This window comes from Thalia democratica, chromosome 1, assembly GCF_965202585.1.
Source record: "Thalia democratica chromosome 1, ktThaDemo2.hap1.1, whole genome shotgun sequence".
NCBI lineage: Eukaryota > Metazoa > Chordata > Thaliacea > Salpida > Salpidae > Thalia > Thalia democratica.
Genome location: NC_139165.1, coordinates 61,670,226 through 61,694,316, shown reverse-complemented (window position 1 = coordinate 61,694,316; position 24,091 = coordinate 61,670,226). Strand labels below are relative to the sequence as shown.

Genomic DNA, 24,091 nt, shown 5'->3' with positions numbered 1-24,091 from the left:
TTCTCAGAATAGTTTTTATGACTGTAGTGTAGTTTGCTAATTGTAATTTTTTCTTGTTTTCTTACATTTTGTGTACTTTTTGATAATGATGATATTTTAACTAGGCATTTGAGCTTGATTAAAAACTATTTATTAGCTTTTTCAACTTTTAAAAAACTTAGGCTGGTTTAATACAACTCCGACATTTTTGTTTTTTAAGTGGCAACCATGTAAAATACTAATTACTAATAAGATATTTTATTAAAATTTTCGAGAATAAATTATGTTAAAGAATTTGTTTTAGCTTTCTGGAATACAAACAGGTATTAATTTTATTAAGTTAACTAATTAATAAATTTTCTAATGAGTGTAAATTACTTAACACGCAAAAACTTTTTTTTGAAGTAAATATTTTTAGAAATATGAAAAAAGGGTTGATAATATAACATATGTAAAAAAGTAACCTATAAATTTTCGTTCAAGTTAGGTTTTTATAGAGAGTTAGGTTGTAAGTAAAATTACAAAAGTATTAAGTTTAACTTATTAAGTGCTCATGAAAGTAGATAGTTTATAAACACTTAAGTATATTAGTCAATGTAAATTCTATCCAATAAATATTAATTTAAAAAGGCATTCTATGTATAGCTAAAAGTCATCTAAAATAATAAGGTGAATAAAAGTAAAACATTTCTTTAGTGTGACTAAAACATTATTCAAATGTCACTAAAACTAAAACTGCGGCCCGCAACCACCAACTGCCTGCCGACCCCTGATATAGAACTATCATACTCGCCAAAAATACCGACAGCGGACTCTTTATTGATTAGCTATCCAAATTCATCAAGACTTTTATTGTCAGTTAAAATTTAAATAATATATTCTGTAAAGTTGGGTAACGTAATTTATAATTATCGTAACTTAAAAATCACAACTGTCATTTTGTGTTTACCTTTAAAAAGTATTTATTTTCATCATAGGAGCTTACATTTATAAATTATGAAACGTTTGTTATTGAAAACTAGAAATTTTGCCAATAATTTCAAATATACTGACTTAGCTAGATTTTACTCACGCGTATGAATCCTGTATATATTACAAAAATTTAATGAATAAGTTAAAAACTGACATTGTATCAAAAGGACACTTAAAATATGTGAAAACTAGAACTTCAAAGTTTTCTTTTAAAGTTTATCTGATTTCTTTTTGATTTTTGTATGACAACAAAAAATAGTCATTACATAATTATGTTTAATAAACAATGAACTTTTACCGCTTGTTTAAGATCACAATAGCGGTTTCTCGCGACTATTCCTGCCTGATGAGTCCTAATAAGGACGAAACCGGTCGTAGGATTGTCTCGGATGCTGTTGTTGTTGATCTTGCGGTAAAGTTCATTGTTTATTATCGATGGCATAAAACATCTCAACTTCGTTGATGATGGCCGAAATAAATACTGGCTAAAAATAATTATGTTTACAAAGACTTTTTTGGATTAAAAACAATTTTAAGTTTCAAATAAATCTCATAGAAGATTTCAATCATAGATTAAACTTATTGCATAATGTCTGAACTATTAGGAAACTTTTTAAAGCTTAACTTTAACTTATTCATCTTTTTTGTTTTTGAGTCAAAGTATTATAAGTATAAGTTCTGAAAAAACGAAACTGTCTGATATTATAAATTTAAGAAATCAAACATAACAATCTTTTAAAGTTATAGGACAGTATAAAATATTATTTCATTAGGTGATGTTAATAACTATAAAGAAAAACTTTTAAAAAGTACCTATTATGATCTAATTTTAACTCACCAATGAAAAATACATTTTTTATTAAGCATAACTCAATTTTTAACTTTTGACTGAATAACTTCAACAATAAAGTAAATACCGTAAGAAATGAATTTTAGTAAGTTAAACATTTAAAACAGAAAAAACTGCAATTGAAAATATTTTTCGTACAGATATCTTTTGACTTAAACAACTAAAGAATTACTGCGATTCGTTCAAAAATTACAGAAACATAAGGAAACAAAAACTGCATTTAAGTAATGATAATAACAAATGTTTTAGAAGAGGCATAGTAGAATCAATGACAAAATCCAATTAAATCTGGTACAAAATAAAAATGATACTTAACATTCTAGCAAGTCTTTTAACTAAATGTTTTATTTAAAAACTATTATTATCATATGTATCAAAAGCTTAAAAAATTACGTAAAATGTATTTTTCTTTACTTGATAAATTTAGAATTCAAAATACTTATAGTTTCAAAAAAATGTTTGATATTTAAACTGCCCAACAAATAGAAAACATTTTAATTACTATCAAAAATTCTTTAAACGGGGGCTTTCAAAATACATTCTTTAAAGACATAAAGTAAAAATTTGTGTAGGCCAATTGAAAAGCATGAGAGTAAAGCAAATAAAACAGATGAGCATAGGTTTTACATTCTAAAAAAATGTTAAAGAACAGTTTTGTACTTGAAACATCCAATGCTTATTGTAGTCTGAGCCATTTTCGAGTTCATTTTGATCTCGAAAACAAAACCTAAAATAAAAAATTATCAATTTTTTTAATAGCTTAATAATTCAAAGTAATTAGTTCACCCTTGGGTAATTAATAAAAAAATCGTAAAGATTGCGCAAAACAATAAAAACACTCTTTTTTTATATACACATACACCAATTAATTAACATCAGCTATAGGTTATACGCTTTTATCACTTTTGAAGTTTTTTTCCAATTTTTTAGCGCTTTAAACTGCAAAAATATTTTGACACCTAAGTATCATACATGCAGCTTTATTAGAAGATTAAGTTTATTTCCATTTGTTAGATACAGATAATTTAAAGAAAAAGTTAGACATCAACTTTAATTTAAAAAGTATAGTTTATTTTCTATTGAAATTTTAACGTCGTTTATTTAACTTTGTAGATTTTATTTTTTTGTTCCAAGGGTAATTAAAATGTATTTTATGGGTTACTTGACGGTTCAATTCTTATAAAATCTTGTAGAGGCTACATTTCTAAAAAAATATTAAATTTGAAAAAGAATCAGTATGCTTATGAAGGTCTTGTAAATAAAAATATAATAGTAAATATAAATTTTAAACACTTTATGTTTAAAAAATTAAATTCAAAATAAATAAAAAAATAGCTATATTCAACTTTAATTTTAAACTTTTTTTGTGACTAAAAAATTATTTCATTTAAGTAAATGAGGTAATGTAAACTTAATTCTTTATTAAAAACTATTAAACAAAAAAAGTCTAATGAAATACGAATATATTGTGAGATAAAAAGTAAAATGTAAGACAAATTTTTAAGATTTTAAAAATTAATAGACTTTACGAATGACTTAAAAGCAAAGACGTTGAATAAAAATCAATAATTTTGAAAACTGCATTAGCTACTTCATTAAATTTTTCAAAACTTATAATTTAAAACAGACTTTTATATTAATTGCTAAATAGTTCCACATAACATTATATTAATGAAAAGTTCACCTGTTTAAACTTTATAAAGCACTTTAAAGTTATTTTAAACTTTATTAGTCGAGTTTGTTCCTATTTTGTTTGAAATAATACCACCTACTTTGCTCAAAAACATAGTTTCCACTCGTTTTTTCAAATTTTTTTTTTTAGGTTTTCCAAATTTCTTCAAGGTTTTTAAAAGTACGCATTTTTGGGTCTATTTATAGTTTAGAGTTAAGTTAAAGGTAAGAAACTGTGTTAAATAGTATAAGAGATTGAAAAGATACTCTAAAGCTACTTTAAATATATTTTTTAATTAAAATTTTTTTGATGATGACAAATTTTTTTTTTTTATATGATAGATTTTTTGAGTCAAATCGGTCATTCCAGGTTTTTCAAGGTTTCCAGGTAAAGTGGCAACCCTGAAAAAAGTTAATTATATTTAAATATTGCATGCAATAGAAATTTACTATCATTTTACCAGTAATCTATAATCAACTTAATGTTTTTTTAATTTTAAGCTTATAACAATTTACAAGGAAACAAACATTTAATTAGTTTTGATAGTTTCTTCATCCTGATTATGAACTTGCAACATTTTCATTCTAGCTGTTGCAGCTGCTACATTGAACGCTTTCTATTTTAAAATTGTAAATTTAACTATCTTTTTGTAACAACATACTTAACAGTTCAGAAAAAATTAACCTAGTAACTTAAGCTACAAAGATTATAATCTTACTTAAAAATAACACTTTACTTCCAAGTTACCAAAATAAAAACCTTATTTAATAAAGTCAAAAGATTTTAAAAATTGCTAGTTTATTAATAGAGCTTAATATTAAACTTATATCCTTAAATCACCTTAATATACATCCTTTATCATTATGAGTTTTAAATGTTAAATTCAATGCGTAAAATATTGAGTGTACAAGTATGTTTTACAACAGCAAAATTAATCGGTGTCTAACATAAGCTAATAAACTACCATAGGTATATTTCGTTACAAGTATTATACTTAAACTGTAAGAAACATCTCGGAGTCGAAAACATCAGAAGATTTTATAGATGAAAAAGTAAGATTAAATATATAATTTTTCAATCAGTTTATATCATTAAACTATTGAGTTCGGACTTATTTTTTATGAGCGAATTAAAGTTTCTTGGATAGTAAGTATCTGCTAACACAATACTAGTAATGCTAAAATTTTACAGTAAGTTAAGACTAGCTTTTCTTTACACAGTGCAAATCTATTTACTATAGATTTAATTCAGAACTTGGAAAATTCTAACAAAAAGATAGTTCATTAAATGAATTTATACAAGTTATATAAGCTCGATATAAAGAATTAATATCAGTTTAAGTTTTATGAAACTGAGGGGATATCAGTGTAAGATAAAAAAAAAGGAATCTGTAATGATTATACCTTTACAAAACGTTAACTAATTCAATTTAACCAACACTATCTATACACCCCTTATTGGATAATTTCAAGTATGCTTATAATTTTTTCTATAAAACTACGATAAATAATTTAGCTTACTTATTTACATACAGTTTATGTAGGTTAAAACTGAAAAATACATCTTATAAAGTACATGATTAAAAATTTTATTCAACTTAAAATTTTAAGTATTAAGTTATAACCTATTAAACTTATAAGTATGTATCTAAATTATTCTTAGTTTTAAAAAATTTAAAAATTGCAGCATATCTTCGAAAGGCCAATAAAACTAACCAATGCACATTTTTTATTTAATATTAATTCTTACTTTTTTTTTCACGCACGGCGATGATCACAGAAATTAATTTACTTATGAAAACATTTATGTTCTACATTCACTAAAAATAATTGGTTAAAATAGTAATAATTTAACTTAATTGTTTTTCATTGCACAAAATGGTAGTTCAAGTTTCTGTCTTCGTGAAAATTACATAAATCTAAAACAAAGCACGGATCAAAACACGTACAAAAAATGCATATAAACAAAAAATAAAAAACATAATTGCAGCAATTTAAGAAATAAAACTGAATTTATAGTTAGTAAAAATTTTATACAATTTTCTAGAGTTTTTTGATAGCATTTAGCTTAAGTTTGCGTTTTCCGAACAATTCGGATAGAGAATTTACTAGAGCCTTTGAACCTGCAAAAGATATCTCTAATCTTCCTAGGTCACAGAGAATTATATTTTTTAGTTATTTTTTTTGTCTTGTTTTGTGTTAAAATTCACATCTCATCGTTTTTTTCAAATTGATACCTTTAGTCTTTTATTTATGGATGTACTTACCAGGGTGACAACTAATTTTAAAGAAATTTCTTTCAGGTTTTCTGAATTTATTCCACGATTTTGAAATTACACGTTTTATGGTCTAGTTTTTAGGTTAGAACTAAGTTAAAGTAACAAACTGTATTAAATAAAATAACAAAATTGAATAGATACTTTAAAGCAACTTTAAATATGTATTTAATAAAAAAAATTGATGATGACAATTTTTTTTATCTATATGATAAATTTCATGTGTCAAATTGAAATTTCATTACTAAACACGTAAAAACTGTTTAAAATCCCAGGTTTTTTTAGTGATTTTTGTTCAAAATTCCAGGTTTATTTCAAAATTTCTCAAACTACAGGTTTTTCCAGGTTTAGTCACCACCCTGACTTACTTAAATTTTCTCAGTCTTTCTTAAACTTGTTTATAAAGCCCTATAAATGTGTTATAAATAACCCTATATGAATCCACTGTTTTGTTTTCAATCTTATAAGAAGCTTTATATTTGTCTCCTTTGTGTAAACATTTCCCATTGACTTGACTTTTTTTTCAAGTACATGTGCGTCAATCACTACTTGATTTTATTGTTACTTTTTTTTTTTTTGATTCTGTTTTGAGATTTGCTTTTCAAACTTAGGCATACATGAGTATAACATCTCAATTGCTCCTGTTAAAGATTTTGCCATAAATCCTACATTTACGAAAGTGCATCTCTATAAGCTTTAAATACTGTTTTACTAGATTGGTTTTTATTGATCCCTAATCAATTTTATTACCATTTAAACAATTTATATTAACCAAATAAACTTTATTTTTTATTATAAATTTATAAACTTCTTATATTTATAAAATAAAATTATTTTTGTGATTATCGCCTTGTGACAAATTGATTTACCTTTAAACTTACCTTTCAGTGACAGAGAAATCATTTACATGTGCATAAACTATTAAAAACATCAACACATACTTGCTATTCTTATTTCATAGTAGGTTTAAATAAGTCTCTAAATGCGTATACCCGGGTGAAAGTTCTTTTAAGAATTAAAATTGAAATAATAGTACAAACTTTCCAATATCCCCTGGCAAATCGCTGCTTCATGTTCCTTCTAACAGACTCTGAAATATCCATTTCACTAGCTGCACCGCCAGCTATCCTACAATTAAACAAAAAATTAAAAACATGTTTAAATAATTAGACCATGAATTACTAATGATTAAAAAATAATGTCAAAATCAGAAAAAAAAATCTAAATCTAAATATTTGCACTTCATTTTTTTTTTCATTTAAAATAGAAAGACTGATAAAAACTAAAGCTTACCAAGGGTCCCTTAATGCTTGTTCACATGTTAACCGTTTTTCAGGAGATAAATGCATTAATTGTCTGATGAAACTTTTTGCTGTGCAAATTTGCTTGAGTTAATAATCTAAATACATTTACAAATATAAACTACCTATAAAAATAATAAACAATTTAACATTAACAAATTTTTTTCTTTTTACTTTACGCTATTTCTAATTCATTATCACCTATAACTAATACACTTATTGATTTGATTGAAAATAACAAAAAAAAAACGGCGTGTTATATATATAGTTAAAAACAGAAAGTAACAACTTTTTAATTAGCTTATTATAGTTAAATAATAGCATTGGCAATCTAAAATAAAACGAAATACGATAATCTAATACTAAGATTTGATCTTATTTAAAGTATTAACCTGACTAATATCAAAGCCGCAATAGGTTGTATAACAATTTTGTATTAGTTTCTTGACTTATTACTAAACTAAAAGCTGCTTTCTACCTTAATTAAATATTTTAAGTACCTTTTAAGATATGTTTAAGGTCAAACAGGGTTGCCACAGATCGAGCTGAAAAAAATTTCCTGACTTTTATAAATCAAATTATTAATTATAACCGATTTAAAAGTACATAAACCAAAGACTTGAAATTATGTAAAAATTTTAATTTTATATTTATACAAGTTAAAAAAACAGTTATTTTGCATAAGAATTTTTTTAGAAAATACTATTAGGAAACAGCAATTTTTAGTGATGATAAACTTTCTTATTAAGAGCATATTTATATCAAATTTCCTGATTTTTTTTCGAAAATCCCCATTGTTTCCCGACTTTTGTCTTTTTTTTTCGTTTATCATAATTTTTCCTGACTTTGTAGCAACCCTGATCAAAGTTAAACTATTCAATAGATATCATATTAAAAAAGCAAACTAAATGATGAAAAAAAACTATTTCTATCTATCATACAGTTTTTAAGCAATTCTTTTTAATTTTTTTAGTCTAATTCCTAATAGATAATGAAGGATAGTACTGCAGATCTTTTTTTAAATTTTAGTATTACATAAAAACATTTTAAACAAGACTCGCCTAAAATTGAAAGTATAACAACATTGTTAAAACAAAAATTAGTAAATGTATTTTTTGATTTACCCATATCTAGTATTCCCTAGCTATAATCAGCTCAAGATTTATGTTTATAAAACATTATTCTCAAAATTTAAATAAAATGTTCTTTAAATTATTTAAACTTTAAAATGTCAAAACTTTTAAAAATTAAATAATTTATTCTATATAATGAATTTATATAATTAATTTTCAATAGCATAAATTCAAAAGAATTATTGTTTGAAAAATCGACAAGTTTTCATTTTAATATTACTACACTCTATTGAAAAAAAAAAGTAAGTAGTAAACGGACAAAACGTAACACGGACTGCTGAAATATAGTATACTTGATTTTTTTAATAGTTTTTCTGTTTTCGCTAATCCTTCCGTTTAGTACTATTGAAATCTCTACTTTATAAAATTGTACCTATCTACTTAAAACACTTTAAGGCTGCATTTAGTAGCTGAGATAAACACCTACAAAAATAATATTAAATAAATATAATTTTAAAAAATTCTCACCAGCATTAGAAATTTCGTCCCAATAAGGTGAGTCAAACTCATAATCGGCTTTTAATATTTGCTCAAACAACTTCTGATCATTCTCTTCATAGAATGGGGGGTATCCGCATAACCTTTAAAAATAACAAAATATGCTATTGACTCGAAAACTTTTAATTGATGTACTCATAATAAAACTCTACAAAAACAATAACTATTTTTTACTTTGTGATTACTTCCTTAGTATTTTAAATTAAGTAAAATTGTTCCAACTTTAATTAAAGCAGCATTTTTAGTATGAAACGAAAAAAAAAGCATATCTAGTAGTTTTATAACTTTATTTACACCTGGTAAACGTAAAACCTTTATCTTCATATTTTAATTGAAACTTTTTAATTCTTAACAAAATTGAAAACTATAATTCAGAGGCATGGGGCTAAAACACTTTTTTCACAATTTGATCATATTTTATAATGTTTTAACTAAGCTACAAGATGCTTTTTACAGGTTTAAAAAATTCAAAATAATTTTTGAGATATAGCCGGTCAAAGTTGGAGGCAACAATAGTTTCCTTATGGGAGGCGCAAACTAAAACGGCAAATAACTAGAAATCACTAAAAGTCTACCTCCTCCTATGTTTTTTGAACATTACAGTTTTTTTTGTTGATTTGTTATTAAGTTTTTATTTTTTAATTTTTTCAAATTTTGTTCTGACAGAATTTTCTAAATATGCCAAGGAACACTTCCTGAAAACTTGAGGTAGTTATCTCAAAAAACATAGGAGGAGGTAGATTTTTAGTAATTTCTAGTTATTTGCCGTTTTAGTTTGCTCCTCCCATAAGGAACCTATTGTTGCCTCCAACTTTGACCGGCTATATCTCAAAAACTAATTTAAATTTTTTAAATCTGTAAAAAGCATCTTGTAGCTTAATTAAAACATTATAAAATATGATCAAGTTGTGAAAAAAGTGTTTTAGCCCTATGCCCTTGAACTATAGTTTTCAATTTTTCAAAAACAATGCAAATATCATATTAAAAAAATTAACTATAAGCTAATAAATATATTATTTCATAAATCATGACTAACAGAGAACGACATAAATTATAAAAAATTAAAGACTAGTCTAAACTGATTAATAAATTAATCAATTTAATTTAAATGTCAAAAAATCTTATCATAACTCAAACTAACTATTAATATGAGAATAAAAAAATGATTGGAATATAACAGTGAGTACTTTTAATAAATACAGACTGTTAAAAAAAGTATACAATAAATTACTTAGTCTTAAGACTTTTTGGAAATAAGGTAGACCTAAATTATTACTAACATAAAATAATAATAAATAATCAATTTATAAAAATATACTCTAGTAGTAACCTACTCAATTTTGTTTTTAAATTCAAAACGTTTTTACAAAATATATTTGTAACAAAACATCTGTAATTATTACTACATTTTCTAAAATTTTATACATTCAGAAAACATAAACAAACCAATCAAACGTGGTTTAAAAAAGTTTTACTTCTTGTTCAACAACCTGATAAGTAGTATTGATTATAAAGTATAACTAAAGCATGTCAGTATTGCAATAAAAAGTCAATAATCAAATTTAAATCAATTTAAAAACTAAAATTATTAACTTACATATATTTATTCAAAAAATTCACATTTATTAAAACATCATTTTATTTGTCAAAAAAAACACAATTATAACATATTTCAAGTTTTCAAATTAAAATACTAATAAAACATTTATTTGAGAGATCTAAAAAAAAAGATATTTTTATAAAACTCAAGAATGTTTAAAAACGTAGTTATACTAACGAATAAATAGTGTTTTTTTCTAATCTCAAGTTCATAAACTAGACAAGAAAATAAAAGGTCAATTAAACTAGTTCGAAAATTGCTCAGACACAGCTAGTTAATATGACATTTAGATATGATATCATTTGTTTTGTCTTTAGTAATTTATTAAATATATAGTATAACTCTATAATGTAAAACGGTTAGAATTGAACTAAAAAATAAACGGGAACTAACAATTAAATAACTTATTTCTAAAATTATTGTATTTGCCTTCAACTTTTTTATAAATATTAGGTATAAAACATACCAATTTGATATTACTAGAAAATAAACAATTCTTATGGTAAATCTTAGTACCATGAATTTAATATAAAATGAGTAATATGTAAACAAGAAACATTAAATATGACTAATTTCTTAGAGTACTTAAAACATAGGTCTCACATTGTAGCAATTAGATTTTTAATAGCCAGTTTAAAAAATTTAACAAATTTTGTGAATGATAGATTATTGATAATAGTAGAGTTTTTTTTTAATGGTCTACGCTGCAGTTCATCATTTTTAAATTGTGGATATAATAAATATCGTAACTGCCTTAATTTGATCCAAAATTTGTAAACAAGTTAACTTTTTTGCAAAAATTAAAAAAATGGACAAGTGAAATAGCAGGATGTGTATCGCATGATTTCTAACAAAAAATGTTTTATGAAATCATTGACCTAAGTTAAAATGAGCTTTTTTTTTTGCTTTTTTTAAATATTATAGACATACAGCTTGGTTGTTTTTACGTGCGCATGTCACCTATATATAGTTGTTTAATAGTTATATTTCATACTTATTTGTTTGTATATTTAGCATGTTAAGTTAAATATTTTTTCTTTAAATCTTAGGTACTTAGAACTTTTTGAAGTTATATAATTAAGGTTTTCAATCGCTAATTCAATCACCATGTCGGTAGAGAACTTTTTGATGAGACGAACAAATGTAAAAACTTCAATATATTCTATATTTCTATAAACCAAGGTCACCATCGATTAAATAAGATAGTCTGAATGTTAAGTCACGACAATTTGAAGAAGCTTCATTTTATTTGTTAGAAATAAAGCAATACCAGCTTGCTATTATTTCATACTAGCCTTGGTAAAATAAAAATTTTAATTAGCTAGGAGAATAAGCAACAGTTCTTTAGGGATAGCAATTAAAACAAATAAAAATAGTGATAGTAATAACTAAAAAAAATCAAATTATCCGTTAAAAAGCAATTAAAACTCACAAAATATAAGCGATTACTCCAATAGACCAAACATCAACAGCTTTAGTGTAAGAACGTTGCTTAAGAACTTCTGGAGCTATTTTATTTTATAAACTTTAAAACTAAAATAAATTTTGTACAAGTCTGTAATAATAAATTCAAAAACTTTATATAAACATATTTCAAAATTTTATCAATGCAAGGCCTAATATAAAATATCTAATGTATATGTACAGGGTTTCCAAATGATTTAGGCAAATTTATTCAGGCTTTCAAAATTTATTTCATATTTTTAAAATTACACATTTTGGGTCTATTTTTAGTTTAAAATTAAGTTTAAGGTAAAACCTGTGTTAAATAGTGTAACAACCTTAAAAAAAATCATTAAGTTTCTTCAAATGTGTTTTTAATGAAAAAATTTTTTGATGATAACGAAAAAATGTTATCTATAGGATATATTTTATGTGCCAAATCGAAATTTTACTAATTACAATCTCAAAGTTGTTTACCAGGTTTTTAAGTGATTTTTGTTCAAAATTCCAGGTTTATTTCAAAATTTCGTAAATTCTAGGTTTTTTGTAGCCTAAATTAATAAATTCCAGGTTTTTCCAGGATTCCGGGTTTTTTGGCAACCCTGTAAATATAATAAAATAACAGCTACGCAGTGTTCTGGCAAGTGGCCAGTGACCATTTTAAAGACTTAAAAATTGATTTAAACCAAAAGATTAATTTAGTTGTTTAGAGCTGGGACTCCCTCTTTTAAAAACTGGGTTTGGCTCTATTCTGTTTTAAGTATTCTAAAATTTATGTAATCTTAAACGAAGCAAATTTTAGCTGTTCGAAAATAAGTCAAATAACCTCAAACTTATGTAAAAATTAAGACTTACAGCAACTGCTAAAAAATATCTTAAAAGATTTTATATAAATACTTTTTAGGTTTTTTTCTTTACTTTGGTTTAGTGTTAATTAAAAAAACTTAAATTCTTTAAACACTTTAAAAGACATAAGTATATTTTCTCATTTAAAAAAACTGATAGTCTTTTGAAAAACACATTGGTGTATTTAGGGCAATATAGAGTTTTTTATAAGAGAAAATCTCAATTGCCTAGTGCTGAAATATCTTCTTTTTTAATGTATTAGCAAATATGACAAAGGATTCTATACACAAATTTACAAAAAAAATCTATCATTTGGAATATAAGTATTTTTTAGGTTCGTACAAGCTATATTTTGATGCCTTTTAACTTTTTTTTTTAGAAAAAAATATCAGTTTTTAAAAACAAAAAAAATATTTAAAAAAATATTTTTTAAATAACTTATTGTATTTTCCGATACAAATTAAACCAAATTCAAGAAAAAATGGTAAAAATTTTTTTCTAAATAAGTCTTACAGGTATTTTTCTGTAACTTTCTGCAAGCAATTTTTGACAAAAACTATGAAGTGGAGTAGTTTTCAAACTATATAAGGCAAAAACTGGTTGGATTTAAACTTACATAACTTCTGACATACTTGAAGCAGAAAAATAACAAAAAAAAAATTAAAACAAAGATATCAAGTTCTGTCTGACTATGATTAACACTTAGTATAACTTACTTTCAGCAAAATAATTTTTTTATAGTCAATATCCGCTTGAACCCCGTTTTCAACCAACGGTGAGCCATTACTTAATTTCAATACAACATACATAATTTTATTAGATAAAACAAAATAAATATCATCATGCTTAACAATTTTTAAAAATATTTCACTTTTAAAATTTAAAAGGACAAACAAAAGTGAGATAAAACTATTATTTTCTTCTTTTAATCCTGACTGAAAGTGCTGCATAAAAAATGTCCTATTGCATAGATAACACTATATGCATAGAAAATGACAGTCTAAATAAAATTAAAATTTTTGATTATATGGATCTGGATTTGTTTTTTTTTAAATATTCAGCAGGATCCAGATAATATAGAAATTCCAAAACTACTAGAGCTAAAAAAAGGTTATCAATTATCACCTAATTACTTTTTATTCGTTTATTACCTTTAAAATAAGTGGGCAACTTTTTTAATTGTAGGGCCAAATTTACACGAAAAGCCGAAAAAATAAGTCAAACATAAATTTACTGCGTTTAATAGTTTTAAAAATCTTTTTATAAATGTTTCAAATAAAAATTGTATTAAAATAATTATTTAATAAGCAATACTGTGAACAACCAATTTAAGAGAATTTACTGATTCTTTGTTATAAAAAAAAATATTCTTTTTGCACAAGTCGTTTTTAAGCTAAAAAATAATTATTTTTTCAGACCGCCAGAGGTCTCTGCTTGGTGGACCCTTTTTGAAACACATTGCTTTAATACGTGGCTTTTTAGAAGATGATGACTGGCCGTTGGATATACAGATTATTACTTATTGTTTCAAAATATCAACTATTTTAATTATGTATTGAATCTCGTATAATAGATTGTGATAAACACTTTGAGCAATACTAAAAAAGACGCTATTTAGAATACATTAGCAAGTTCAGTTGTTTATAGTAATATTTAGTTTATTCAATGAGCCATCAGGACATCTTAAAACTAAAACCTGGGGGCTAACATAAAACTTTACAAATCTAAATCAACTTGTAAAAAACAAATTGGGCTTCGCTTTAAAATTGACTCTGAACCTACAGATTTACAATCCACTTCCACAATATAGATAAAAAAACAAAAAAAAATTATACATAAAATAGTTCTAATGCAAATCCATATAAGTATTACATCTTGCATAAATTAAAAAAAAAACATTTGGTTTTTACTTATTGATCAAGAATCTGCTAAGCTAAAAATTCTGGGCTGCTTTAATAAGTTTCAGTAAAACTAAATCGTGAAAAGGAGCATTTTCTAGATTACAAAATGCCATATAATTGGTATTTTTTTAACATTAAGAAATGATAACTTGAAGCTAGCCTAATAGCGAGAATGGCTATTTATCATATTAAAGGAAAGTCTGGCAGTTCATCCACAGACTTTAAAAAAACCACTGATAATCTGAAATAAAGGACAGTTTAAAAAAAATTGCTAAAACTTAAAAGAATAATCCGAAAAACAATCTACAATAAACCTCTCAACTCTATTTAGATAAATTAACTAAGCACTATTGATATGTCAGAAAGGTTAGTAAGTATGTCTTAGCAGAAATGAATTTGGAACAAGAATTTAAACTGAGGTCAACAGGCATGTTTATAAAAAACTATAACTTGAAAAACTCCACATTATTATTCATTAAACTTAACAATAAGGATTTTTTTAAACATTGAAAGTTTTACTTAATCATGAGCATTACTGTATTATTTTTATAACCTGCTCATTGTTTTTTATACTTATACTAATTTTATATAACATAATTTGAAATCATAACTTACCAACATAACCAGGAGTACCACATGCTGTCTTCATAGTTGAGCCTTCAACGTGAATTTTGGATAGACCAAAATCAGAGATCATTATTTTACTATCTTCTGAAGGGTTTTGGTACAACAAGTTTTCTGGCTGTTTCGAAAAAAAAATTAGACTTCTATAAGTTGTAAATTATTTGTTGCTAAATATAAAATTTCTTATCAACGATTTCTGGATGATATATAATTTAATGGTATACATTTGCTCAAAGTCGCTATATGATTTACTTCTAATTTACTACTTTAATTAATATTTATAAAAGTTTTTCAGTAGAAGTTTAATTAACAATCTTAAAAGTTGGTTTTTCTTTTATTATAATTAATACAACATGTTCAACTTGGACAACTATTTCTTTATTTTTCACACTTTGTGAGCATGATTTTTATTTACTTAAGGGCAACTAAATTTGTTGGTAAAATCGTTTTTTTAAATTAGATGTTTAGGAATAGTTTGAACGACATGTACAAGGTTTAGAAAATTTTTAGTAAAGTAGTTTTAATTAAGTTTATCATGGAAATTCCACGATATTTCAAACACCCAGTCTGCAGTTCACTTCTTTTGTTTGATAAAACCACTTTTGTATGTTTAAAATTTCAAGTTTTTCGGAATTATTAATTTACAAACATTATTTAAATTTTATATAACTTTTGTTCTTATAATTACTTATGTTTATAATTAAAGGTATATAAAGATACATTTATCAAAAATTAGACAAATTTTCGGCTTGATTTGTTGTTATTGTATGTAAATATTTTCGACTATGTCTTTTTTGTATAAACAATGAAACAAAAAACGAATAAACTATGTTTTATATAAATGACTCTTAATGAAAATTATGTAAAAATTAAATGTACAGCAAGTTAGTTATCAAATTTATACTATCATTATCATAACACTATTATAATACTTAAAATTTAATATTAATACCATTTTATTAATTATCATAATATTATACTATTATGTGCTTTATAACTTTTAAGGGGTACAAATTTTAATAAAAAATGTCAACAAATTTTATTGCATTGTTTTATTAAGAAGAAAATATTTTTCAAAACACACTTATCAACTACTGCTGTATTTAACTAAGCTATAAAATATAATATTAACATGTATAAAAGCTACATAATGGATACGTCATAATGAGTTTAAATAAAAAATAAATACTATTTAGGTAAGAATTTGGTAACAATTTAATACCCAAGATTTTTAAGCATAAGTAAGTAGATAGAAAACTTAAGATGTTGAAAGGATATTACAATAAAGTATATACATACAAGTTTCACAGCTTTATAAACAAAAAAATAATAAAAAAGCTATGAAAACGTTTAAAGTATGATTTAATTTTCAGAACTTAGTTAATGTAACTGTTTTATTAAAAGTTTAGCTAAACTAATAATTAACAATAGCTAAATTTAAATTTTATTCCTTTTAAATAGTTACATTTAAAAGTTCTGATAATTATATTTTACTTCAAACGTTTTCATATTTTTTTTTTTTTTTATGTACTTGTTTTGTTAAAATTTCTCTATTAATTTTTAGACAGTTTTTTTTTTTTTCACTTTCAATTTTTATGTACTGCGGTAAAAGTGTAGTATCACCATGCTTTCCGTTTTTAAATTAAATTTATGTTTCTGTACTAACTTTCAAAAGACAGTCCAATTTAACCACATATATTTTTTTAAGTTTTCACAGTTGCCTTAAAGTAAAAATTTTTTGCAAATTTTTATCGTTGACCGGACATTCTCTTTTTTTAGTCACCTGTTCGTTAGTTTTTCTCTTTGATCTTTAACATTCTTCAAATTTGTACCATTATTAGAGGTTTATTTGGCATACAATAAAAAGATATTTTTAGTGGTTTTATATTAAAATTAAAATATATAGATGATGATTATTAGTAAAGTTTTTATCCACTTTAGGATATTTAAGAAGCTTTTACCAACCAACGTTGCTAAACTTTTGAAGAATAACTCGTGATTGTATCTACTTGCTTGCATAGCTTCTTGGTACTGTCGGGTTGTTTTTTTTTTGAATATATTTCGATTTTTAGAAATTTTTGTAAACGCTTGTTAACTACAACTAAGATTTATTTAAAATTATACTCTGGGTGGTTTGACTTACTTATTTACATAAACCGTCCGCGTACTTAGTTTTCTATATGGTTTACAGCTTTCGCTTTTATTTTACATATATATCAATCGTTCATCTTAAAACTAATTCAGGCTATTTTTAAGTTATAAAGGCTAAAACTTAAGTTCACACAAAATATTTAGTATAAAATAAAATAAACATAACAGAACTCATCAATTAATTATAAAATATTACAAAAATACCTTAAGATCTCTGTGTACAATATCATTTTTGTGTAAGTATGCCACAGCCTCTAGAACTTGCTTGATAAGTTTTGATGCATCTAGCTCAGTGTAGTTTCCTTTCTCAACAATGCGATCGAATAGCTCACCACCTGATACACTATAAAATAAGTTAATTGGTTTTTATTACAACTCAATTTTTTTTCAAACTTTTTAACCTAAATATGTAGAAGGGTGAGAAAAATAAAATGTTAAATAGTTGAGCTGCAGTTAGCTGTATAACTCATGCTAAAAGTGACCCACAGATTGCTGTAAGCGCAGTGGTCAACAGGAGTTAAAATTATAAATGAACCCTATAATCTTTAACACGACAAGGAATCTTGTTCAAGCAGTGTTCATGGCTAGATTTCTTTCCATAAGGTCAAGGGTCGGCAAACTATGACCCGCGAAGGATAAAAGTGCAGCCTGTGAGCATGTTTTCCTTTTAAATGGGATGCGTCCTTTAAAAGATTAAACTGCTACCCGCGAACATGCAGTTTAGCCTCGTAAAAACGAATTAAAACTTAATTATATATTCTGCGGTTTGGAACTAAAATAAGAAAAAGGTCTTTGGTACAATTTACGGTAAATTCGAAACTTACATAAGAAGATTTAGGTCTGTTATGAAAAGTAAAATTACAACTGTGGCCCGCGAATAATTTAATTTTTGAAATAGACCCACAACCACAAAATACCTGCGAAACCAGCTCTAGGTCATATAATGTTCACAATGTGTTTTGAAAATGTTGTTGCTGACCTTTGTTTTAAAATCATAACTTAATTTTTTCACATTATACGTTTCTCATTGTACTAGTCAGTTAGTTAAATAAGTCATTTATATATTTGTAAAAAAAAATCTGTTTTTTTTTATTAACTATTAGTTTTGGTATTTATTTGATAAATAAGGCACTATGTAAATTACTACACGCTCAAATATGCAGAAATGATGAAGATAGCTTGTATAAAAATTTTATAGAAAGATATGGCTAAATTCAAATAACTAGTATAGATTTTGTAGAAACTCAATTAAATAAATAAAAAATAACAAAATATGGTGTTAAAATAAATATTTAGTAGCAATATAATTTCATATTCTCTATTTTTATATATAATTTTTTCTCATATATAAATATGAAACAAAAAACTTTTTTTCTAAAGTAGTTGTTTTAAACCTATCAAATAAATTTGGAAAAGTTTTTATGATGGTTATATAAATACTCACTGACTACTTTTTTAGTAAATCATAAATTTATTAACCACTTTCAACAAATTTATATTATTAGTTATATTCAATTAAGGTTCAATTTACTAGTATAAACCTTTAAAATTTTCATTTTATTTACAAATTTTAAGATTAAAAAAAAAATTAATTCATAATGCTAAATGTTTGTTAAAAACAAATGTGTTTTTAAGTATGGCATTTAATATTGTTCAATTTATAGAAACTTTAAATACTAAATAAAATTATACTAACAAATCCATAACAAGATATAGATGCGACGAGTTGTTGTAAACTTCACGAAGTCCTACAATATTTGGATGACGCAATCTGTGGATACGTAACATTTAGTAGATAAACAAGTTTGTTTAATTATGTCGAGGAGTACCAATAGTTTAGGATATGAGCAGATAATTTCATATAATTCAATCAAATAACTAAATGCTTAAAAAAACAAGCACTATTTTTAATATTTAGTGAAGAATTCTAAAACGTTGCAATTAGCATATGTATAATTTGTCATTATTAATTGTAATTTTGTTACTATAACCAAATTTCTTAATATTCATAGATTTATATACTCTAAAATTAAAAGCTTGTTATAAAAGACAAGCAAATTAATTTGAAATACTTTATATACAAATGATATTTAGTTTTAGTACTAATATTTTTTATAGTTTTTACTAGCAAGAACAAAAGTAATAAACTTAAAACGAAAGTACTCTTATATACGCCATGAAGCAAAAAAAAAAACAACTTTTTTTAAACTGTTATCGCTCTTAGTTAAACTTAACATACATATAAAAACTTAACTGTAAAACAAATTTTCATATATGCAAGATACTTCAGTTGGTATATGGTCAAAACATACAAACAATTTAAAACATTATATACACACAAACTTTCTGAGTACTGATATTTCATTGTTGATACTAGCTTCTTTTCCTTTTATTAATTTCTTTGGTATGCACTTCACAGCTACTAGTTGTTTAGTCTCTTTATGCTCAGCTAAACGTACCTTTGAGAATGCACCACTAAAGTGCAATATGTTATTCGGATTATGAAATGTTAAAAAAAATAAAACGGTTTTGGTAAAAGTTACCGCAAATTAAGATATTTTTTAACAAAAAAAAATATAATTATCTTATTACAATACTTCAATTATTCAAATTTCATTTTTAGTTATAAGAGCAATTACAAAATTGCAGGAAACTTTAAAATATGATAAGACTATTATTTAAATATTCAATCTAAAATAAAATTGTTTTTGAGTAGACAACTCTTTTTTAACATAAGCATAACTAAATAAGAAATAAAAACAACTTAAAAAAATTATTAAATTTTAAATAAAAACTATAAAAGTATATTTATTGTATTATTATATATATATGATATAATTATATTTGAAATTTATAACAAACATAACATTCATTTTTATAACATAAACCATAAGTATTTTAAACTTATAACTTTTCATCAAAAAATAAGAGTCTAATATGTATTATCACATCTGTTACATTTTGACGATCTATTGTCAGAAGCGTACATCAAAACAAAGTTTAAATTAAAAAAAAATGTTTTAAAAGACATGCTTTTTTGTATCATACTTTTTAGATTAACAAATTTTAAAATTTATGGAATTAGATCATTTGTCTTATTTAATGAAAATATAATATATCTAAAATTAGTTGACAACATTTATTAATACTAATGTATTAACAAAACTTAATGAATGTTAATAGTTTATTTTTACAGTTGCAAAAGTATAAAACTAGTTTATCTGTAATTAAATGTTTTTATATTGGTAATTGAAATACAAATTCTAATAGAACAAAACTAAGAAAGATGTTTTAATATAATCACTTAATATTACAACACTTAATTTTAACAAAAATATAAGTGCTGCATTTAGATACAAAAAATTAGCTTATGATTAAACTTTAAATTTTTCTAATTAAATGCGGAATGTGTCTTTAGCACCTCCAAAGTAAGCATTTATTTTATTTTTGGCCTAAAAATAAAAATTGAAAATTGTTGCTTTTTTTCTAATTCTGAAAGATATTTTTCTCATTTCTGTATTCTAGCAAAAGTCCGGTTGATATGCATTGGTTTTCATGATTAAATAAACTCTACTATGTTCATTCTAGCAAGTACAAATTTAGAGTTTAATAAATGCAAAATAAATTACTGCTATCATCTTCTACACTATATTTTAATTCAGGCAAATTTACTTTACATACTGATTGTTTAAAAGTAAGTACGCAAAACTTGAACAAATAATAAAACTAAATTTAAAACAAACACAAAAAACAACTAAAATTAAAAAAAAAACTTATAAAACCTAATTATATTAAATTAATGAAAACTGTAAAAACAAATTATATGTTATTTGATTAAGCTGTTTTGAAAACAATTTCTCTGAAAAAAAAAACATTTCTATTCAATCTAAAATTTATGCTAAAATTTCAACAGCAGCAACAGTTGTTACTTAGCTATAAGTATGAATCATTTACATAAATTATACTCTACTTTAAAATTTTACATTTAATTTTGTAAACATTCATGTTCAAGAATTTACTTTCAAAAACATTATAATTTTAGTTGTACTTTAAATACTAAATACAATCAAAACTAGATGTAATAAAAACGGATGTAGTCAAAATATATATTTATATCAATCCATTATATTTTCATTTAATCTTAAAATTAGTTACTAATAAATAACATAAAATTTTGGAATATAAAATTAGATCAAATGATTCTGACTGAATATTTTATACAATTTAATCTTAAATAGTAAAATTTGTAATTCACAATTAAACAGTTAGTTAATTAAATTAAACACTATTTTTAACAAATGCCTTATTTTACATAGAATTTTATAAAGTTTGATAGTTTGGTTTTTATAATAATTCAATAATAAATTTTTCAACAAATAAACATATTTTCAATTATACAATTTATATATTGTCATTTATTAGTTAATTTTTGTAAGCACTGTTTCTAAACATGTGATAAAATTTGTACAAAAATAAACACAAAAAAATGAAGCTGTTTTTTAATCTATACAAGCTCCAATTTATAGTGTAGCTTTTCATAAATAAGTTGTAATTTAAATTTTTCATTCATGCATTGCAGTCTCAAATTTATAATAACTCATCTAATAAATAAACTCACGTTCCAAGGACATTTTTCATATCATACACAGACTTTATTTCATCATTTCTCACAAAAGAACTTGATTTCAACATTTTTACTTTTCTAAAAACTTTTTAAAAAAACACATGATATAAAAAAAAAATTAAAAATCATACATTATAATATAAATGTTTTAAATGTAAAGTTGTATTATTAATAGTTTATTGTAAAATTTTTAACATTTCTTATTAAAATTGTTGAGACTTCAAATAGTGTGCAAGATAAAAAACAGTAAAATCTTAACTTTTTAGTATCTGGTGATCAAGCTTTGTGTAAATTGACTAATAGTACTACTAATAACATGTTTTCATACTTGTATGTTTATAAAACTTAAAAGTTTAGAAAAATAAAACAAAAGTTCAATAAAAGTGAATAAAAGAGATTTTCAACTTTTTAATATTTTCTACAATAAATAGTTGTGCATCAATTTTTTAATCTTAATATATATTTATTAATATTTTTATTATAACACTTAATTTATAAATAACATTTTATAAAAAGAAAAAAACATAATAAATTTAAGTTACAAACCTTTTATAAACAAAAAAACATTAACTTACCTATAATCAATCAGTTACTGCTTGCTTATGAACAGTTTCTTTTAAAACTGTGGTTTAATTCTTCTTAGCACCTCATAAAAATTGTATAACTTATAAAACAAAACTAAAAAAACTATCAAGTCAGTTTTCCAATAAAAAGATTTTTAAGTTACCTTTAAGTATCAAAAACTCCGATATAATTTAGAAAAATCAAAACATTAAAAATTATTCTTTTCAACTGTAATAATTTAAGCTAATTAACTTTTATAAAATACTTAAATTGAATACTATTATTATCAAAATTGTTTTAATTATATTAAATTACAATTTTTCTACTAGTTAGTTTAGCAAACTTTATTTTTTCAGTCAGTTTACTGTGATCAATATTAAACAAGTCTTGAGAAATTTCAGTTTTTTTATTCTTTTTTCCTTCTTTACTTTCTTCCTGGAGAACAACAGCTTTGCAAGCATCAGTAATTCTTACTTCAGTTAACATATCTACATGATTTGGAATTTTGCTAATTTGCAAATTATCAAGTATTTTGTCAACTTCTTCACTTTGTATCAAATTTTCATCTATACGAAAATGAAAATTTGGAACTTGTCCTACAACATTTGACTGTATCAGGTAATGCTTTAATTTACCAGATATCATGTTTAACTTCATATTTGTTTCACTTCTGTCTAGTACTTTATTACTCTTCCAAAGTACAATACAATTGCCTTTATTTCTATGAACAACTCCTGTTATTTTAACCTCTAACTGGGATATTTCATTCATGATAGAGCTGTCAATTAAATCTTGTATTTCCCTGACAAGCAAACCTGAAACTCTTTTTTCTCTTAATAAAACTTTAGGGTTAAGTTTTTTTTCACTTAAACCAAACCAAGATTGTGAGCTTACAAATTTGTCTTTTACTACTTTATCACTGTACTTATACTTGTCATTTGAAACATACAATTTGCTTATTTTATTCCTTACTCGATCTTTGTGTTTAATAAAGTTTTTACAGGTTGCTTGTGATGTTGAAAGATTTCGAATTGCTTTAAGTACAATAAAACTCATTTTTAACCTAAAAATTATTACTTCTATTTATTCTGTCAAGAACATACTAATTTATTACTTTCATAGTTCTTTTAACCAATTTTAATTAGGGTGAAAAAGATAAATAAAATATGTACAATTAATTTATCAAAGACTAATTTAACTATTTTTTAAAGAATATAGTTTTTAAAAAATTTATACATTTAGTTACTTCTTTACTTTTAATAGTATTTCAGGGTTCGTGCGCGAAATTCCTTTTCATTTAGCCTGACAGAGACCTATTTAGCCTGACATTTTTTCAAAGTAGAAAAAATCACCTTCAGAAGGCATTTTGGGTATCGTGGGGTCTTAATTAGCAAATTAACGCAATAAAAGTATTCACAAAACTACTTTTAAAGAAAATAAAAATTTAAAAAAATTATTTTTCAACATCTATCAATCCCTTACCCAGCAACTTGAATATTTTTAACTGGTCATTAGAATTTCTGCTTCAATGAATTCATACCTTTATTAAATTTTGGGGCTTAGTTACATCCACAACTTATCACCCATATACAAGGTTCGTGTCAATTAGTACTTGAATTTGTCAATTATAAGTTACATGACTGGACCAGAAGCTTTTA

At 24.1% G+C, this 24,091-nt stretch overlaps 1 protein-coding gene across 1 annotated transcript; it reads right to left on the bottom strand.

The window, feature by feature from the left end:
* Window positions 1–1,798: 1,798 nt before the first annotated feature.
* Window positions 1,799–22,558, bottom strand: LOC145830523 (calcium/calmodulin-dependent protein kinase type 1-like). The gene is made up of 12 exons (XM_082938272.1): window positions 22,445–22,558; window positions 21,864–21,954; window positions 19,589–19,720; window positions 18,942–19,016; window positions 17,450–17,588; window positions 15,086–15,212; window positions 11,713–11,788; window positions 8,651–8,763; window positions 7,042–7,120; window positions 6,789–6,876; window positions 4,001–4,089; window positions 1,799–2,528 (listed from the first exon to the last, which is right to left on the bottom strand). The coding sequence occupies exons 2-11, from the start codon at window positions 21,935–21,937 to the stop codon at window positions 4,003–4,005; spliced, it is 990 nt and encodes a 329-aa protein (XP_082794398.1). The 5' UTR covers window positions 21,938–21,954; window positions 22,445–22,558; the 3' UTR covers window positions 1,799–2,528; window positions 4,001–4,002.
* Between the last annotated feature and the right edge of the window lie 1,533 nt (window positions 22,559–24,091).

Excerpts from the sequence above, each read along its gene's own strand:
- LOC145830523 (XM_082938272.1), bottom strand. The coding sequence starts at position 21,937 with ATGTTGAAATCAAGTTCTTTTGTGAGAAATGATGAAATAAAGTCTGTG. Across the intron at positions 8,764-11,712 it reads GGAGTAATCGCTTATATTTT|GTTATGCGGATACCCCCCAT; the intron begins GTGAGTTTTAAT and ends TTATTTTTAAAG. Across the intron at positions 6,877-7,041 it reads CAAGCATTAAGGGACCCTTG|GATAGCTGGCGGTGCAGCTA; the intron begins GTAAGCTTTAGT and ends GTTTAATTGTAG.